Source organism: Vanessa cardui, chromosome 19 (genome assembly GCF_905220365.1).
Source record: "Vanessa cardui chromosome 19, ilVanCard2.1, whole genome shotgun sequence".
Taxonomy (NCBI): domain Eukaryota; kingdom Metazoa; phylum Arthropoda; class Insecta; order Lepidoptera; family Nymphalidae; genus Vanessa; species Vanessa cardui.
The window spans coordinates 2,716,513-2,736,071 of NC_061141.1; the positions used below are offsets into that span (position 1 = coordinate 2,716,513).

At 34.0% G+C, this 19,559-nt stretch overlaps 1 protein-coding gene and 1 pseudogene across 1 annotated transcript; one reads left to right on the plus strand and one right to left on the minus strand.

The window, feature by feature from the left end:
- Nucleotides 1–180: 180 nt before the first annotated feature.
- On the minus strand, nt 181–2,734 carry LOC124538046 (annotated as a pseudogene).
- Nucleotides 2,735–12,628: 9,894 nt separating this feature from the next.
- On the plus strand, nt 12,629–18,414 carry LOC124538108 (piggyBac transposable element-derived protein 2-like). Its single transcript, XM_047115109.1, has 2 exons — nt 12,629–12,695; nt 16,418–18,414. The coding sequence occupies exons 1-2, from the start codon at nt 12,629–12,631 to the stop codon at nt 18,376–18,378; spliced, it is 2,028 nt and encodes a 675-aa protein (XP_046971065.1). The 3' UTR covers nt 18,379–18,414.
- Nucleotides 18,415–19,559: the final 1,145 nt, after the last annotated feature.

Consider the following 19,559-nt stretch of genomic DNA (forward strand, 5'->3'; position numbering starts at 1 on the left):
AATATAATAAAGGTATCATTCAACCTTACTTATGTTGAAGATTTAATTAATAAGTTAATAAACTTTTGGAAAATAAACATATACCCTTTATTAAATCAAAGTGTAGAGTAAGTAAATGTGCTTATATGAAAAGGAGTGTTTACTTAAATAAAAAACTTTTTATTGAATTATAAACTAGTTTTATTTTATCAAAGAATCTTGCAAATTAACAAGCACACATGCTATGATAATTATGTCATCTAGTATTTTAATAAATTTAAAATTAACGCATGCATGTGGCTTGAGCATATAAAATTCACGTAAGCGCCTAATTACTCTTTCTACGTGAATTCTAAGGCTTGCGATCTGTTTTGTAACTCTTGCTTGGTTCTTTGTCATTTTTACCCCTGTTTCTACACTAGGAGGTCTTACCAGAGTTACATTAGCTTTCTGTAGAAATTTCTCTACATGTTTAAATCCCCTATCTGCCATTACTATCATGCCACTTTTTAATGTTTTTATAAAATCACACGATTCAACTATACATGTGTCAGTTGTTCTCCCTCCAAATCCAGGAGAAATATAATTTATGAGTCCATTTGGTGTGCATGATATCAAATACTTAATTGTATTTGCCTTTTTATACTCTGACCATGTCATGGCCTGGTTTATGGCCTTCGACGGTTTTTGCACCTCTATCTCAAGGCAATCTATGATACAACCGACATTATTGTATCTGTGTCTAAAAGCCATTGGTAAAGTCCTTTTTATCATATCTTTATCAAGTTCCACAATAAAAGGACGCATCAAACTAGCAATTAGAGGTATGTTTTTTAATATTCGTCTGCCAGCTGATTAAATGTAACATCTAATCTTATCTTGTTTAAACATAATAATATATGATGTTTTGGAATTTTTAGCTCATCTTTTAAAATATCAATTAAGTAATAACAGTTACTGGGAATACCAAGATACAAGCGTGGCTTTTTTTCATTTTTTTTAATTGTGTACTCCAACATCATATCAGCTTGACTTTTTCTTTCTTCTGCAATCAATTCACTATCTGAAGATGACTTCACTTGCAAAGAATGTACGGATGATGAACAACTAGAGGATGGCTCGCATGGTGTATATAAGGAAACGTCACTATCTGAGTGCACTGCCTCAATCAACATTTTTTTTTTTTAATTTTGTTCAGGTTTGAGCCAGAAGGATATAATTTTTTAATGGTCTCATCTTTAAATAGGGATGTAAAACTCGATGTTACTGATGGCTTCAAGGGTGACAATGCCTGGCTTACTGTTTTAATTCGGGTCTGACTTGCTTTGCTCCTGAACTTGTGTGTGATATGTACTTGAACTGATTTGTCCACTTTCTGTTCACATAAAGGTTCAGGCTCATTCTGTCTGGTTGTATGAAAATCTGAAAAATAAATAAAAGTAATTAGTTTCATAATCATTACTGAGAAATTATTGTAATGACAAATGAATGCAATATGTAATCAATCATACTTAAATCCTCACAGAGGGTGAATCAGACTATCAATATGAACAGCTCTTCCTATAGGACCAAAGCTGAAATTTGGCATTCCCATAAACCTTGCCGATGGGCCTAGCTCTTGTATTAAAATGTAAAACAAATAATTGAGTTCTCAGCATTGGTCCCATAGGAAAAGTTGTTCATATTGATGGTCTGAGTCACCCTGAGAGTTTCTTAGCATAGTTGATTACACATTGCATATTTAAACATACCTGAGCTTGTATGTGGAATATCTTTAAGACTTTGCGAACAAGTTTGTTCTGGATTTTCCAGACGCTCCATATTTTGTATTCTCTTCAAGACACTCTGCTATTATCTCGATTCTCTTTTTTTAAACATAAATGGTCGTTCTGTGCTGCTACATGTCCGTTTCCTTCTGTCTTCCTGACATTCAAATTTACTTGGGGTACATCCTGGTTTCAATAGCACTTTTGATACTTTTCCCATGATATGATACTCAGTATAATTGAGCATATCATTAGGTAACTACAAAAAAACAAGAAATGGTGCTTATTGTGTACAATAAATAATGTGGGACAACAGAACTCCATGAAAAACCTTTACTAAGATCAAACCTCAAACCATATTTACAAAAATTATGTAAGAAAAATAAATATCTTTTTCTATAATTACGTGTTCGCTGGATTGCATTTTATTTAATACTTACATCGAAATGGTCTTCAAAAAAGTACATTCTTGAAATTGATGATAAACAATTTGCATCATTTCGCCTTGCAAGATTTAGCCACTTTTTCCTTACTTCTGCGTTGCTTGGGACAAATATAAATAATTTGTTTGGCGTTTTAATGCTTGTGCTTTCACACTGGGGCACCATACAGTACTTATAATACGACGCATCCATTTTTTATCATGAAATATCAACAATCGCCATACACAAACAGCTGTGTTTTGCACGGGATGACGTCACACTGACGCCATGACAGTTTTGAGCATTTTCGGTGGAAAATAAATGTCATTTTTATAAATGCAAAATACAAATTGAAAATCGATATATTTTCAAAAAATCAAATTTTTTTTCATGTATAATGGATACTCAGGTATATTAATTAGCAATCAATCAAATTTAGGCAACTACCCTATTCAAGCGCAATGTTCACTCCGGAACACTGGGTCAATCTCACAGAGTATGTCCTTGAAACACCTAGACAATGTTGTGACATTGAAAGCGCGGGGCGAACGTGGTACGAAAGTGGTGAAGTTATATATAGCCTATAGCGAATGCTTGAAGAAAGACAACAAGGATAAAAAAATGAAAAAAATGTTGCTATTAACAGATATATAAGCATGTTAAAAGCAACATCACGTCGTACCCATACGAGTCCGAGATCTTAAAAACTACGGCCAATATTATGGGTGTGGCGCAGTCCACCATTTACAGAATACTAAATGAATATAAGAAAGAGCACTAAATAGACTCTCCTCCAAAAGTAACAAAACCTTCGAGATCAATAATAGCAAATCTGGATGACTTTACGCTAACTGAGATCATAAGAAGCGTTCACGACTTCTACTACCGCGGTGAACTCCCGACGGTCGACATGATTGTTGAAGCGGTCAATTCTGATCCCGATTTTCTGTCACTATCGAGGACCACTATGTGTAGGATTTAAAAAAAATCAATTTTAAATACATTAAAAGATCAAGGCGAAGTTTGCTCCTCGATAAACCAGATTTGCAAATTTGGAGGTACAGGTACTTCCTCAAAATGGAAGCATATCGGCGGGAAAACCGAATAATCTATTACTTAGACGAAACTTGGGTTAATGAAGGTGAGTTGTCTTGTTATTTGATAAAATAGATAAAAATTATATTCCGTTGTTAAACGTTTAAATTTTTTTAGGACACACTGCTAATTATATTTGGGTCGACAACGACATCGAGAACTCCCGTCGAGCCTATTTAAGTGGGCTAACAACAGGCCTCAAAAATCCTGTAAAAGGAAAACAAATCATAGTCGCTCATATAGGGAGCGACGACGGGTTTTTTCGATGACAGTGAACTCATTTTTGAGTCTAAAAAGCAAGAAGGCGATTACCATGGAGACATGGACGCCAATAATTTTGAAAAATGGTATTATTCTCTGTATATCACTCTTACTCTTCTTGATGTTCATAATAATTTTATTAATAAATAATTTTATTAGTAATAGTATCTAATAATATGTTTTTTTTTTCTATTAAGTTTCCTCGATATACTTTAATTAACAAGTTAGAACCAGGGTCAGTCGTCGTAATGGACAATGCCCCGTACCACTTACGCCAAGTGGAGCGACTGCCAAATATGTCTTGAAGGAAAGAAGAGATACAAGCTTGGCTTACGAATAAAAGAATAGCTTTCGAACGAAGCGAAATAAAAGCTGAGCTTCTGAGCAAGATAGATAAAGAAATATTTAAAATAAAATCTATTGACTATATAGCCGAAGCTAAAAACATAACAATTTGTCGTCTTCCTCCATATAATTGCGAGCTCAACCAAATCGAATTAATTTGGGCTCAAGTTAAATCTTATATTGGCCGAAAAAATAAAACCTTTAAAATTCCAGAGGTTAGAAATCTGCTCCACGAGGCTATTAAAACGATAGACAAAAATAAGTGATTACGGTGCATTGACCATGTAATAAAAGAGGAAAAGAAAATGAAAGAATTGGACGGAATTTTGGATGTCACGACGTCGGATCCTACGAAATGTATTATTTCGGTTTCTGACAGTTCAGAAACCCAGTGTGGCAAGGCCCTTCATGTAAAGATGAACTCAGAGTTAAATAAAATAAAAAAATGACATTCAAATTAAAAAAAAACAAATTCATATCTGGTATTTTTTTTATCTCTCCATTTGGTATGACGTTACGAAGCTAGGTGCACAGATGTATCCGACGGGTTGTAACTTGGATTATTAAATCCGTTAATTTTGTTAAACAGTTAGCACTGTGTTAAAAAATAACAGCGTTGTTTGCAATATTATCAGCTACCAAGAAGACGTCTCACAAAAAATGCTGTCCCTACAATAAACTTAAATAAGATAGTCCACCAAACTGCAAAATTCAAAATCTGGGATTGCCTTACTGGATACTTGTTAGTATTTTTTATAACACTTTAGTTGTCCAACCTATCCAACTTGAGTTGTTCTGAGCCGGAAAGTTGTATATATACAGATTATTTGACACATTTCCTGATCATTTTATAAATTATATACATTTCCTAGGAACTTTCTCATCTAAACAGATGAATACCATTATTTTACATGCACTATAAGACCTCCACAATAAAGTTCTAAGTACATTGGACTTCGTTATGGTTCTGAATAGATTTTTATTTTCCATATCTATCGGGTATGGAGCTGCATAACATCCAAGATTAAAACCAGTCAGTAAGAGTAAAACTAAAATAATAATATTTTTAACCCCCTACGAAAAAAGAGGGGTGTAATAAGTTTGACTGTTATGTACGTCTGTCTGAGGCACTGTATCGTTTAAATAAGTGAACCCATTTGGATGCATTTCATTCAAGCACATGTAAAGCATAAAGGGTGCTTTATTTTTTATTGTTTGGTTACATTAACTGCCTATTTTTTCGTGGATTTCTCAGTCAATGTTTGAACTGTGACCATAACTCCTGGTTGCATACCCTTTCAATAGATGTTATTACATAAGAAGTACTTAGTATAATGAGATTTATATTTATTTTCTAGATAAAAATCACACATTAGATAACTATACGCGCGAACATGCTATCACGAAGATTCAGACTATGCACTGATGAGGTGAAATCTATATTATTTCGCACCTATTGTATGTGTCTCTATACAGCCGAATTGTGGATCAAATACACACAAAGTGCCATTAACGCTATGCGGGTGGAATATAACAACGCCTTTCGATTACTGTTCGGACTACCACGATACTGTAGCGCATCAGAAATGTTCACTGAAAGGAGAGTACACGGTTTCTGGGCACTGATGCGTGTAAGAATTGCGAGCACCTGGAAAAGATATACTCAAAGCAATAATTCATTAGTAAAAGCATGCTCGAGCATTAATGTAGGATATTTGTTAGAGCATTGGTCCGAAATACACACACATTATCAAGGGGTATGCGAATGGTTATTGTGCGGTCAAGCTTGTGCTCAGAATATTAATAATATTAAGTTAAGGTCTTTGTTTTAGTTTTTAAGTTCCTATTTGTCGATTTGAAGTGTAGCAAAGTTAAAAATTACATAATAAGTGTTTGTAAAATTGGAATTTTGGTTCTGGAACTAAAGTGATTTTATTATTTATTTATTTTTATTAGAACATGCTGTCACATCTGAGCCTTCGACATCTGTTACTTCTGTGCAGCCTATTCGTAAGTATTTTTTTTTATTATTTAGCATGTTTTCATCTATTACACACTAATAATATAAAGGCGATAGTTTATGTGTGTGATTAATTATGTAAGTTTATTACTTATTCACGCTCGAACGGCTGGACCGATTTGAATTAATTTCGGCATGTAGATAGCTCATTTTGGATTAACACAAAAAAAAAATCTCAGGTGAAACTGCTAATGTAACTATATATCTGTTACGGTTTAACGGCTAAACTACTGAACCAATTTTGATGAAATTTCTTATAGAATAAACTTAAACACCACGGAAGAACTTACTCTAGTTTTATCTGGCTTCGACTATGAATATGTTTGCAGCCGTAATAATCGATATTCATGCGGACGAAGTCACGGTTTAACGCTACTATTGTACAATGTACATATATGATATAGATAGATAATAATGTATGATATATTATATGATGATGTTGTAACAAAAACTAAACGGAAGCATTCTAATCCTGAATGCAGAAATTCTAAATTGATAAATAAACTAAAATTAAAATTAGGTAAACTTGCTATCAAATATAAAGATCAGAGGAAGAGAATTCAAGCAGCTAAAAACCTGTCAATGAATAAAACATTTTATAGAGCCATTGAAAAACTACCAGAAGAAATTAAAATCTTTACTAAATTGCAACTAAAAAGTGTAGCGAAACCGAGAGGAAGACGTTTCTCAGATCAAGAGAAAATCATGGCACTGACTATACTAAAGCAAAGCCCAAAGGCATACAAATTGTTGCAAAAAATGTTTGTCCTGCCATCAATACGTTGCTTGCAAAAGTTACTGAGCACATTAAGTGTACAACCTGGATTAAACCAGCACATATTAGATGATTTGGAAAACATTGCAAGAAATTTGGCACACGAAAAAAAGTATGTTAATATTTTATTTGATGAGGTTTCATTGGCCCCAGGCATAATATATAATGAATTTATGGACAAAATAATTGGTTTTGAAGATTTTGGATTATGTTTGAAGGTATTAAAAGTAAATGCAAACAGCCCTTTTGTAAGGCCTCAACAAAGAGTTCAGATTTGAAGAAATTATTAATAGAAATTATAAAACAAATTAATAGAACAGGCCTGAAGGTAGTGCCAACAATCTGTGACCAAGCGACAACCAATATAAAAGTGGTGCGAGAATTACACAATGTCACAAAAGCGGAATATTTGAGAAGAGGAATTGAATATAATTCAAAAGCATTTGAAATAGAAAACTTAAAAATATTTCCACTATTTGATACACCTCGCCTTCTTAAAGGAGTAAGAAATAATTTATTAAAAAAAAAAAGCTAAATATATACAAAATGGTGATACTAAATGGGCTGACTGGGAACATTTAAAAATGTTATGAGAAGTAGATGATGGAGACGATGAAATAAGATTGCTTAGTAAATTAACAGAAAAGCATGTCATTGATTTTAAAATACCTAAAATGAAAGTTAAATATGCAGCACAAGTGTTTAGCCCGAGGGTGTCTAGCGCTTTGCGGTTTTTATCAAGTTGGTATATTTATAATTTTACATACTTATAAGATTATATTTTTAACATAATTAGCAAGAGTAATTGAAAAATATTAATATTTTGTTTCAGAACACAAAATTCTACCAGAAGAATGCAAAGGAACAGCAGATTTGCTATTACTATTCGATCAACTTTTTGACTCCTTTAATGGTCATTCTTACGACGGTTCGACTAAAAAATATAAGCAGTGTTTAAAAAATAAATCACCCCATTTCCAACTAAGGTATGATTTGTTACCGATTTTAGAATCTATTGAATTTGAATCAGTAGTTAAAAAAAAATGATTCTCTGTTGATTAAATATGAATCGATTCCACCAGTAAAAATTTGGATACACAATATCAAAACCTTTATTAACTTTATTAACTAGAAATTTCAATCAGGATCCCTTAGAAAATTTCTTTAGTAGTATTAGAAGTAATGGTGTTCGTAATATTAATCCTTTTTGCAATCAGTTTATAAATGCGTATAAGACTTTATTAATCAATAATTTTAATTCTGTTCATTCTGTAAGAGCTAATTGTGAGAACGATTGTAATAAATCATATCAATCAATGGGAAATATGCTGAATAATAAATGTGATGATTCAGAGAATATTGATTTTGCATGTGAAATTGATGCTTTATCAACCATAATGAACAATAATAAAGGTAATGATTGTTTGATTTATAGTGAATCAAAAAAATATGTTACTGGATATGTAATAAAAAAAATGAAATCGAAAATATTCAAAAAATGCTATATTTGTGTACGAGATTTATGTAGATCAGAAGCTGATTTGCAATCTTTTAACTATGAAGTTCAAAACAAATACAAAACAATCATTATTCCACCCTAGCGATAATTTGAATAATTTGATGAATGATATTTATCACACTATTATAACATGCGTACTTGATTGTCCAGAAACATTATCATTAAATAAAAAAATCAAATATATCCTTAATTGTGCACGCGATTATAATTTAATTACTTGTGATCAACATAAGGAGGAGCTGATTGATGTATTAACACGTTGACGGACAGTACTGCCTGTAGGCGTCAAGCCAGTCAGAAGTAATACGACAGTACGCCCTTCGACGTCGATCTTTTGACTAGTTTAAACACAGTACGTCATAAGACGTGAAATTTTACAGGCATTCATAAGGAAGGGCATGTTGTACTGTCACCGAAGATATATTTTAGAGTTTGTACTGTCACCACACAATGTTTAAAAATCTGTTCAAAGAAAGTACCTGCACACACACATCCACATTTTTTCGGCACCGCCCTCACACACACTACGCCCATAGCCGTCGTGTTTTCATACATTTTGTTTAGTACTGCGCCACGGCGGTGCGCCGACAGGTCGTTACGTGATTTCGCGCGCAATTATTTTTTCCGAACGTAAGCATTGTTTGTTTTTAACGTAATTTTATTGTTTTATGAATATAAAATACTAAAACTAGTATATTTGTATATGCAAATAACTTATTTATGTTGCTAATGTATGTTTTCAATACCATTTAGTTGTAATACATTGTAAACTAATATTTTTGCAGATGGCTTCCCGCGATTCATATGAAAAAGAACAAAAGCGGATTCAGGACCTATTTGACGCTGCTTTGACTTCTGAATCTAGTCATGACCCCTTTGAAGATGATGGAGAATTCGGATCCGATGCCGATTTTCAACCATCTGGTGAAGTATCTTCGAGTTCCGAGGGTGAAGCTCAGGCATCACAAATGAGACACTAACAACATAGAACAGCTGCAGTATCCTCTGGTGAGTCTACATCCTATTCATCTAGTGATACAGATGACCCTGATGAACTTAGTAATAACATTATACAAAGTTCTGAGATCTCTGTAAACCAAGAACCTGCTCCATTAGTACCTGGTGTGTTTGTAAATGACGAAGAGAACACTAATGTGGATCAAGTCACCTCTGATCAACCGAACCCTAACAATACGAGTCCTAGGGTATCAGACATACCTCTTGCAAATGAATCATGGTCTCACACAATTGCCGAAATACCAGATTTCAATTTTGATAGCTCTCAATGTGGTATAACCGTAAATGTTGATGACATGAACGGAGTTCTTGATTTTTTCTACCTTGCATTTCCGCAAAATTATATAGAATACCTGGTAAACTGTACTAATAGTTATGGGAATGCTTTATGCAATAGTAATAAACCTCACACCAGACATAGCCGCAAAATGGCATACCTTGAAGTCACTTCTGAAGAGATTATGAAATTTTTTGGACTTAGCCTGCTCAAAGGTCATGTAAAATGTCCTAAACAAAGAAACCTTTTTTCATTATCCGATCCACTATATTATCACCCCATATTTAGTTACATAATGTCAGGACGAAGATATGAGCAAATCCTACGCTGCCTTTATGCATCGGAATTGGAAGCCAAAGGAGAAAATAAGGTTGTAAAATTTATTGATATGATGACTCTAAACTTTCGTAAAATTTGCAATGCTGGAAAAGAACTATCATTGGATGAGTCGCTTCTACTGTTTCGAGGTCGTTTGCACTTTCGTCAATACATCAAGTCGAAAAAGGCTCGCTATGGCATCAAATTTTATGAACTCACCACGTCTGATGGCTATGTGCTAAATATGAAAATGTATTCAGGTAAAGAAGCACCTGAGCAAAACTTGGGTGAAAATGGGTCTAAGACAGAAAAGCTCGTATTGCGATTAATGCGTCCGTATTTGCTACATGGTCATCATCTTTTTATGGATAACTACTATAATTCTGTGAATTTATCACAGAAACTGATTGATTTGAAGACTCACTGCACTGGAACCTTGCGGGCAAATCGTAGAGAAAATCCTGTATATATTGTAAAGAAAAAGCTGAAGAGAGGTGAGCACGTATGGGCACGTAAGAATAAAGTTTACCTTTCAAAGTGGAAAGATAAACGTCCAGTAATGATGATTACCACTGGCCAACATAATCGATTGTGGAAGTGAGTAACAGATTTGACAAGAGAAGACAGAAAGACGCAGAAGTGGAACTTTATAACAGGTACATGTCTGGCATTGATAGGACCGATCAAATGATATCTTATTACTCGTGCCCCCGAAAAACTATAAGATGGTACAAAAAGGTATTGTTTCACTTGCTAGATATTGCGGTATGGAATGCTTACTTTCTATATAAAAATTTAAGAAAAACAACGCCTCTTCGTATCATTATATTAACTTATATCGAGAGGAACTGATCAAGGTGATGATTGGGATTCATGATCGAAATATCAAAGGAAAAGACATGGTCAATCAAAGCAGCATTTATGATAACAGACGATTCCGACCAAGCACATCATCTGCTCCACAGGCAGTCAATATTTCTGGTACTGTAAATATCACAACTGGTCATTGGCCAGAACAAATTTTATCTAGACCTGGTACAGCAAAAACGTTTGCTTTCCTGAAGTGCAAAGTTTGTACTAAAAAAAATATTCGAAAGGAAACGAGCTATCGCTGTAAAGGATGCCCCGATAAACCCCCATTGTGTCCACCATGTTTCGAATCTTACCATAATAGTATTGACAATAATGAATAATTACACTGATTTTTAGATTATGAAACTGATTGTGATATCACGTTCCTTACGTACAAAATGTAAGACTGATTTAAATATAATTATGTTGATTTTTGAGAAGATTTATATACATTTAGTTTATAAAAATTGTATGCCATTGCAATAACTGTGATTGTTTTGATATTTGTAATAAATAAAACTTAATTTTGACTGATGAAAACTTTCTTTTATTTTTTACTATCACATAGACATAGACGCCTGAGGGCGTAAGTGCACAAAGCATATACTTAGGGCATATAAAATATGACACTACGGATATAGACGTTTACGCCTCAGAACGTACTGTCATATATCTACAAAAATACATAACCTATGTGACAGAACGCCTTATGACGTTCACGTCTATATCCGTTCTGTCATATCATGTGTTATTCTAATAGTTGCGCTGTGACGCTACGCCTATGGGCAATGTATGAAAAATAGAACTGTCTCAGCAACCATAACATGTGAGAGAGTACTGTCCGTCAACGTGTTCATAATTTATCCATCAAGTTGATTATACATAGTTGGTGTACCGGGGTGAACAGAATTTTAAATGGAAAGATAACCCGATTCGATAAGAATGACCATGTAAAACGCCAGGCGTATGAATATTATAAAAAAAGTCGCAAATAAAAACCATTACATTAAAACCGTGTTTTAATTTTTAGTAAATTCTCTAAAACATAATGATTATATTGAAATATTAAAAAAGTACTAGATTGATTGAAATTAATATTCTAATTGACAAAAGATCAATGTTTGATTAGAATTTTAATTTCAATCAATCTAGTACTTGTTTAAAAAGTAATTAAAGTCTCAGCTGGCGGCCAGGGTCAAAATCTCTTGATTCACATTTCCATTCATAGAGTGGCGCATCTATCTCAGTATGTATATATCATCTATGGTTGTCGGTTTTTGTCCATGCTCAAAGGCGCCTCAGTACGTTTGCCGCGCTCACTCAAGACGGTAGTGTTTTGCCTCGCTTGTTTCGTTGCGTGCTAGCGTCATGGATAAAGAACAGTGTCTTAAACCAACTATATGGTGAATATAGACGACTTTGGGATGCGCAATGTCCCGATTACGCTAATAGAGGACTAAGAGAAGATGCATGGAGAAATATAAGCCAGGAAATGAATATTCCAGTAGCTGACCTAAAGAAGAAAATTATAGTAGGTTTTTCTGGTTCTAATAGTAGCGGCTTCCTCAGTACTCTGAAACGGGAGCCTAAAATGCCAAAGGCATTCTCCACAACTCGTCTTGCTCTGGATAACCTGTAATTGAAGATCCTTTCCATTGAACCTCTTTCCGGATTACCTTCATAAGGTTTCAATATGTACTCATTGAGAGCAAAAGCTTTATCGCCTAGAATAAAATATGGGACTACAATTTTATACGGTATTTGTAAAATTTCTGGCGGAGGAATTCCAAATTCCTTCTTTTCGAGTTTTTATATAAATTGGTGTTTTTAAACACACCACCATCTGATATACGTCCCTTGCTGCCAACATCTACGTACATAAATTGGTAATTGGCGTCAACTAAAGCGAACAATACTATACTGGGAAACATTTTGTAACAGTCATAATCATTGCCACTATTTATCGGCGACTGTAATACAACATGCTTCCCATCCATTGCTGCTACGACGTGTGGGAAACTCCATTTGCTCTCAAACTCTTTTGCTTTGGTAAGCCACTCTTCTTCGGATGATGGTAACTGTAAATAAAATAAAATTGCAATTTTTATCTTTACAGAATGGAAGTCTGGATAGTACTCGAACTACAGTCATAGTAATGAAAAAACAAATGCAACTTCAAACACGGCAACAACGGAAGGACCAAAGTCAACTACAAGACCTAAAAAGAGAACCAAAATAAAAGATTCTGATGATCTTACTGATAACGCTATATATGTGAAGCATTAACACTGTTGCAGCAGTGTAGAATAGACAATGCATCAAAAAAAAAGATTCCTATGATATGTATGGCCAATACATAGCGAATGAATTGCGGAATTATGATAAAATTACATTAGCATACGTAAAAAATGGAATAAATAAAATTATTTTTGATGCAGGCATGGGAGCATACAGTGGTTATGGTTATTATACTCAGTCATATAGTGGACACGACAGTTTAAGCTACATGACTCATCCCTCTTCCTCACCGATGCCTAATTGGTCCAATCTGGTATGGTCTGACGAATCAAACTTTTAAGCCTATTTTACTGCTTTTGTTATAAATAAGAATCACTTATTTTTTTCACTTCAATCGTGAAAGCTAAGATCATTTAAAAAAAAAAACTTCTGTGTTTAAAAAGCGCGCGCTATAAGTCTTTGTTGATAAAACAGTATTTATCGTGGTCATCCGATCTAAGTCCGTCATATGCCGGTCTTACCTTTATTATAGATATTGACAACCTTTATAACAGATTGTTTTTTATGCGAATCGTTCATCATTCTGATGGTTTTTATCTTTTAGTCTATTATTATTATTTTACTATTTGAACTATATTTAGAGAATTAGAGACAAGTACAACGCGTTCTTACGTTGGCTATAAAATATTTATATTGATTCTTTTGTCAGAATGTGTTAAGTACTGAGAATACCTGATTTTTTGGAAATTGACCGATTTTTAAGAAGACAAGATTTTGTTTTACTATCCCAAAAGAAGTGGCCATGGATAATTACCCACTTCATACTTGCAAATCATTGTCATAACTGTAACTAAGATCTGGATCTACATTTGCCACATCATTTTCTAATTCATTAAAACATTATCCAAGATTTGTTAAATTTAAACTTTTTTTGATGCCGAAGCTGCTACCAATTTGCCATTTCTGACGACGAGTGTGACTATTGCTAAATAAAAATAATTGATTAGCTTAGCTTATCATCATGGTTAGCAATTATAGAAGGAAAACGACAATAGCAGCATATTCGAAAGAAAATCTAAAAGCTGCAGTTGAATTAGTCAGAAATGGGTCTTTAAGTGGATATATGGCTGCAAAAAATACGGAATCTCTAGAATGACCATAATGGATCATGTCTGTAGAGTCTGGCAAATGAAAGATGAGAATGAGTTTTTTGTGGAGCTTTTTATATGACAACACCAGCTGAATTGTCAAACGTCATTGTTCCGCCATTGATTCGTTTTGATTACATTGTTCACTTTCTGCAATTACTACGTTTTAGAGGGTTTACGATGAAGAAAACTATCAAAAGTAATGTTCGGAAGTTGTTGCATACTATGATGCGTAAATACAAAGAAAAACAAGAGGAGAGAAACATTGCTTTCAAGAAGAAACAAGAGTATTAACATGCGATATCGTCGTTTTTAGGTTAGTACGAATTATCAATTTTGATACTTATGTTTATGCAATAAATTTACTCGTCGTTACTCACTATTTAATACGAGCATAATAGAACTATGCGTGTATGTAGGTACTTATGTCAGGTTAAGATAATATTGTTATTTGCTTTTTAACAGAAGGACTCGGGGATGTCAAGGGAGTCGATATTGTCAAAAACACTTTAAAAAAGTTATGTGAGTTGGAGAATAAAGAAATTTCATTGAGCGAAAACCAATACATGGCAGAAATTGCTTTTTACACTGGTACGTACATATTTAAAGATGTATTTGAAATTTGATAAGACTCAAACTCTAAATCAATTGCCATATTTTAAGACAGACATGTTCATTGTTCATGCCCAACAATATGAAAATTTATTAGTCACTGTCAACATATCAAAGTGAAAATTTGAAGATTGAAATAGAACATTAACATACTAGAATAGAATAGAATTCATATTGTTGAGAATATAAATAAATAATGAAGGTAATAGGTATATGTGGTTACATACCACATCTGTATTATGTGTGAAGTAATTATATTCTTGGGGCGTAATTATGTACAAAATACCTGTAAACTTATATTTTCTTTATTTTTTGTAGAAGTAAGTATGTCAACACTTAATAGAATCAAACATGAGGGGTTAATCAATGAAGGTGTATGGAATACTCCAGGAAAAAAACGCCCTCACAAGAAAACTGTTTCAAACTTGGATAGCTTTGACATTCATGCATGCATTATACGAAACAAAATCAATGAATTTTATACCGTAAAAAAGAAGTTCCAACATTAAGGAGTCTCTTGACAGACTTACAAGAATCCATTGGTTTTCGTGGCTGTCGTGAAACACTGCTACATATATTGCTTTCAAATGAATTTCAATTCAAAAACAACAAAAATGAAAGCTCATTGTTAATTGAGCGTTATGATATTGCTGCATGGAGGCACAAATTTCTCCGAACAATTGCTACAAAAAGGGCAGAGGGTAAGCAAATTGTATACCTTGATGAGACTTACATTCATAAAAACTATAAACCCAAGAAATCATGGCAAGGTCCATCTACGAGTGGTGTTGTGGAAAACATATCTTCAGGAAAGAGGTACATTATTGTGCATGCTGGGCACCAAAATGGCTTTGTACCTAATGCGTTATTGCTTTTTAGCACCAAATCTAAGAGTGCTGACTATCACCATGATATGAATAGTACAAATTTTAACAAATGGTTGACCGAGAAGCTTATTCCGAATTTGCACAAGCCCAGTGTAATAATCAAATAAGAAAAATAAGACCCCGACAATGACAAACCGCAAAGCCGATATTCAAAAGTGGCTTGATGAAAATAATACAGAGTATAAAGAATTTTTCTCAAAAGAGGAATTGATGTGTGTAGTAGAGAAGCATAAACCAGACCCTATATATGTGGCAGATGACCTTCTCCAGCAGAATGGCCATGAAGTATTAAGACTTCCTCCGTATCATTGCGACCTGAATCCAATAGAGTTGATATGGAGTTCAGCGAAACGACTAATCGCAAAGAAAAATATTGGCTTATCTGCAGCAGACACAGAAGTACTTATTAACCCTTAATTTGGTAACGTCCGGTGGGACGAACATTACTTTTAAAAAAATCCTGCTCGTTTTTCATTCGATGTTCACTGACGCGTAATAGATAAAATATTTTTTTATATCATAAACTAATAGTAAAAAATAATTGTTTGATTGTGGCAACATTGCATTTGTCAGTCGTGACACAAAATGTCGGCGAAGAGGCGGCCACCTGTTTTGCTCAAGGTATTTATTATTGTTTTTCCGTTTTTTTGCAAATAATATTATTTAATTTTACATTATATTATAAGTTAACTAACCTATAAATCATTTTAATTAAAAAGCATCTACGCTTCATTTTATTTTTATTGTGTTTTTTGGTACTAAAATGTTTTGTCCGTGACAGCGCACATTGCCAAATATATAGAAAAGTACAACTTTATTATCGTGTCCGCTGTGGCGGACAATGCCAAAATGTGTGTGCTATTGGTGTTTTGGTTTTTGTGCTGAGATTGGTTTTCGTTTCTTTGTCAACAGCCTAATCGTGCTAGTAAGATCATAGCTTTAGTGCCGAATGAACATGCACCTTCCGATGCTAGCGAAATATCTGATTCTGAAACAGAATTGCATGATGAACGTACTAACTCTTCCACCCCGCTTTCTTCTCCTGCACCATCAATTGCATCTTCTCTTGCTAACCTTACAATAGATTCAACGGATAACGAAGAATCAAATGTCGATGTTGCTGATATTATACCGGATTCTATAGTGCGTGAAATTACCGAATCAAATTATGAAAATGTTCCATCCCTATCAGCTATTCCTTCTTTGCCATCAACGCCCATAGCGCCATTAGCTTCTTCATTATCAGTGTCATCTCGAAAAACTAGATCCAAGAAACCACCAACAGTAAGTGCCAAAAGAATAAAGAAGGCTAAAAAGTTTCAGCTGACATATAACTGGCGTTTAGCTCAATTCCGTCACCAAGTGACCATAGAAGCGGATGAGAATGAGAATTACAATGACCTGCCTGCAGATGATTCAGCTTTGAGTTTCTTCTACGTTTTTTTTTCTTCAAATATTTTGAGCAGTATTGTAGAACAAACGAACTTGTATTCCGTACACGAAACCGGCAAGTCAATTCAGCTATCAGAGGAAGAATTTAGAGATTTTTTAGCTTTGCATGTAATTATGGGTATTGTTGTAATGCCTTCTTATCTCGATTATTGGTCGGATAAATTTAGATACGCTAAAATTGCAGATATAATGTCTTTGAAAAGATATCAGCAGATACGACGATATTTACATTTTGTTGATAATAATATGGCTGATGGAGACAAATATTTTAAAGTTCGTCCAGTTGTAGAACAAATACGACAAAATTGTCTCAAGCAACAGAAAATAGAGTCAAAATTTAGTATAGACGAAATGATGATCGCGTATAAAGGTTCTAAGGCAGGAAAACGTAAGCAATATATGAAAGACAAGCCAAACAAATGGGGTTTTAAAAATTATGTACGAGCCGGTGTATCAGGCATAATCTATGATTTCATATTATATGGAGGTGACGATACATTTCGTAATCATATGTTTAGTGAAGAGGAATTGTCCCTTGGTTTTGGCGCTCAAGTGGTCGTAGCTTTATGCCAAAGCATTGAAAGAAAACCAGCGACAATATTTTGCGACAATTTTTTTTCTTCTCCGGAGCTACTTTTCATACTTCGGGAAAAGTACGCAATCTTTGCCTTAGGCACTATAAGAAGCAATCGCCTTAGAGGAGCAGATGCTGTTCTGCCTACAGAAAAAGTAATGAAAAAAAAGCCTCGCGGAAATTTTGTTGAAGCTGTATGTGACCAAAACCGCTTAGCAGTTGTTCGTTGGAACGATAATAAGGCTGTCACATTTATCAGTTCATTTGTAGCAAGTGAGCCTTTAGAAAATATACGCCGGTATTGCAAAGATGCAAAAGAAAAAAATAACGTTCAGTGTCCACAAATTGTGCGACAATATAATAGACATATGGGAGGAGTTGATCTTGCTGATATGCTAATATCTCTCTATAAAACACCGTTTAAGAGTAGGAGATGGTATTTATCCATATTTGCACAGATGCTCGATATATGTATAAATAATGCTTGGTTACTATACCGCCGCAAACATTCAAGCAATGCAAAAGCTAAAATATCTCTCAAAGCGTTCAGATATGATATCTATGACTTATTGTTGAAGGAAAATAGATCCGCTAAAAGAAATAGAACTGAGGCAACCAAAATAGTAAAACCACATGTAGCCCGACCTCCGAGTCCAGTCAAATATGACAACGTAGGTCATTTCCCTTCAACAATGGAAGAAGGCCGCTGTAGGTTTTGCCTAAAAAAGACTGTAGTGTATTGTATAAAATGCAATATAAGATTATGTTTTGTAACGGGCAAAAACCCAAGAAATTGTTTTCTTAATTTTCACACCAAATAAATAAGTTATTAATTCTTAGATTTCTATTTTTATATCTTTGTGTAGTAAAAAATTAAAAATTACCGTTTGTTTTATTATTTCCGTAATTTGACAACGTCCGCCGCAGCGGACATGCAAAGCTGACCATCAATGGCGAAGTTATTGGCAATGTCCGCTGTGACGGACATGGCTTTCCCCAGCAGTGGGCTATTATAGATTTTTTTAAAGATTTTTCTGGGACTTTTTGACACATCCCTAAAGTCATACAATAATAGAAATTAAATATTTTGAACTTTTTTTTTCTTGCCAAATTAAGGGTTAAGGAGATATTCACGAACATAACTGCCTCAGATTGGAAAACAATTACTAACCATGTCATTACTGTAGAGGATAAGTATAGAGAAAGAGACAATAATGTCACATTAAAAGAATTCATAATAAATGTTGGCAGTGATAATGATACAAGTAGCTCAGAAGAATCGTTATATGAATTTTTAGAGTCTGATTTTATTTACTCTGAATAAATAATAATAATATTTTGTTTTTATTTATTAATAATTGAATTTACTAATAATTATTGTACATGAAAACTACTGAATGGGTTGGCATGAAATTTGATATGAGAATCGATTTAGATAATATTTTACGTAATAGGCGTCAATATTTGGGGCTTCACTTTTTAACTCATGAATTGGCCAGGTTCACATTATTTATTTATTTAAATCAACCGGACGAATATTAGTTTGAATTGTACAATATAGAGGCAAATTGGTAAACTTGTTTTAAAATTTAAAATAAATTAAAAGTATCAAGACTGTACAAGACAAGAATTTGCCGCACTTTCTCATTCTCATCTTTCATTTGCCAGACTCTAATAGGAGAACTAAATCAAATACTTTAGGTAGAAGCACTGTACTGTCGGAAGAAGTAGAAAATAAATTTATAGGCAAAGTTATGTATATCTATAATATCCCGTCTATTACAAAAACTGCCCTCGATGAGGCGGTCACTGCAAAAAATATTAGCGCTGATTTTGCTGCAACAGGAACATGGCTTGTTAATACAGATATTTTTGGAGAAGCAGATTTTTCGCCCAGCCAAGTTACAGGTCGCATTTTGACCAATCCAGTGCCAGAACAAGCTTCCATTGTTGCAGAAGAGGCATTGACGGAAGATCCGGAAGAAAGTGTCTCTGCCCAAAA

Bases quoted from the DNA above. Each gene is read 5' to 3' on its own strand.
- LOC124538108 (XM_047115109.1), top strand. From the start codon at position 12,629: ATGCTTCCCATCCATTGCTGCTACGACGTGTGGGAAACTCCATTTGCT. The intron at 12,696-16,417 runs GTAAGCCACTCT...TTTTGTGCTGAG, and splicing joins TCTCAAACTCTTTTGCTTTG to ATTGGTTTTCGTTTCTTTGT.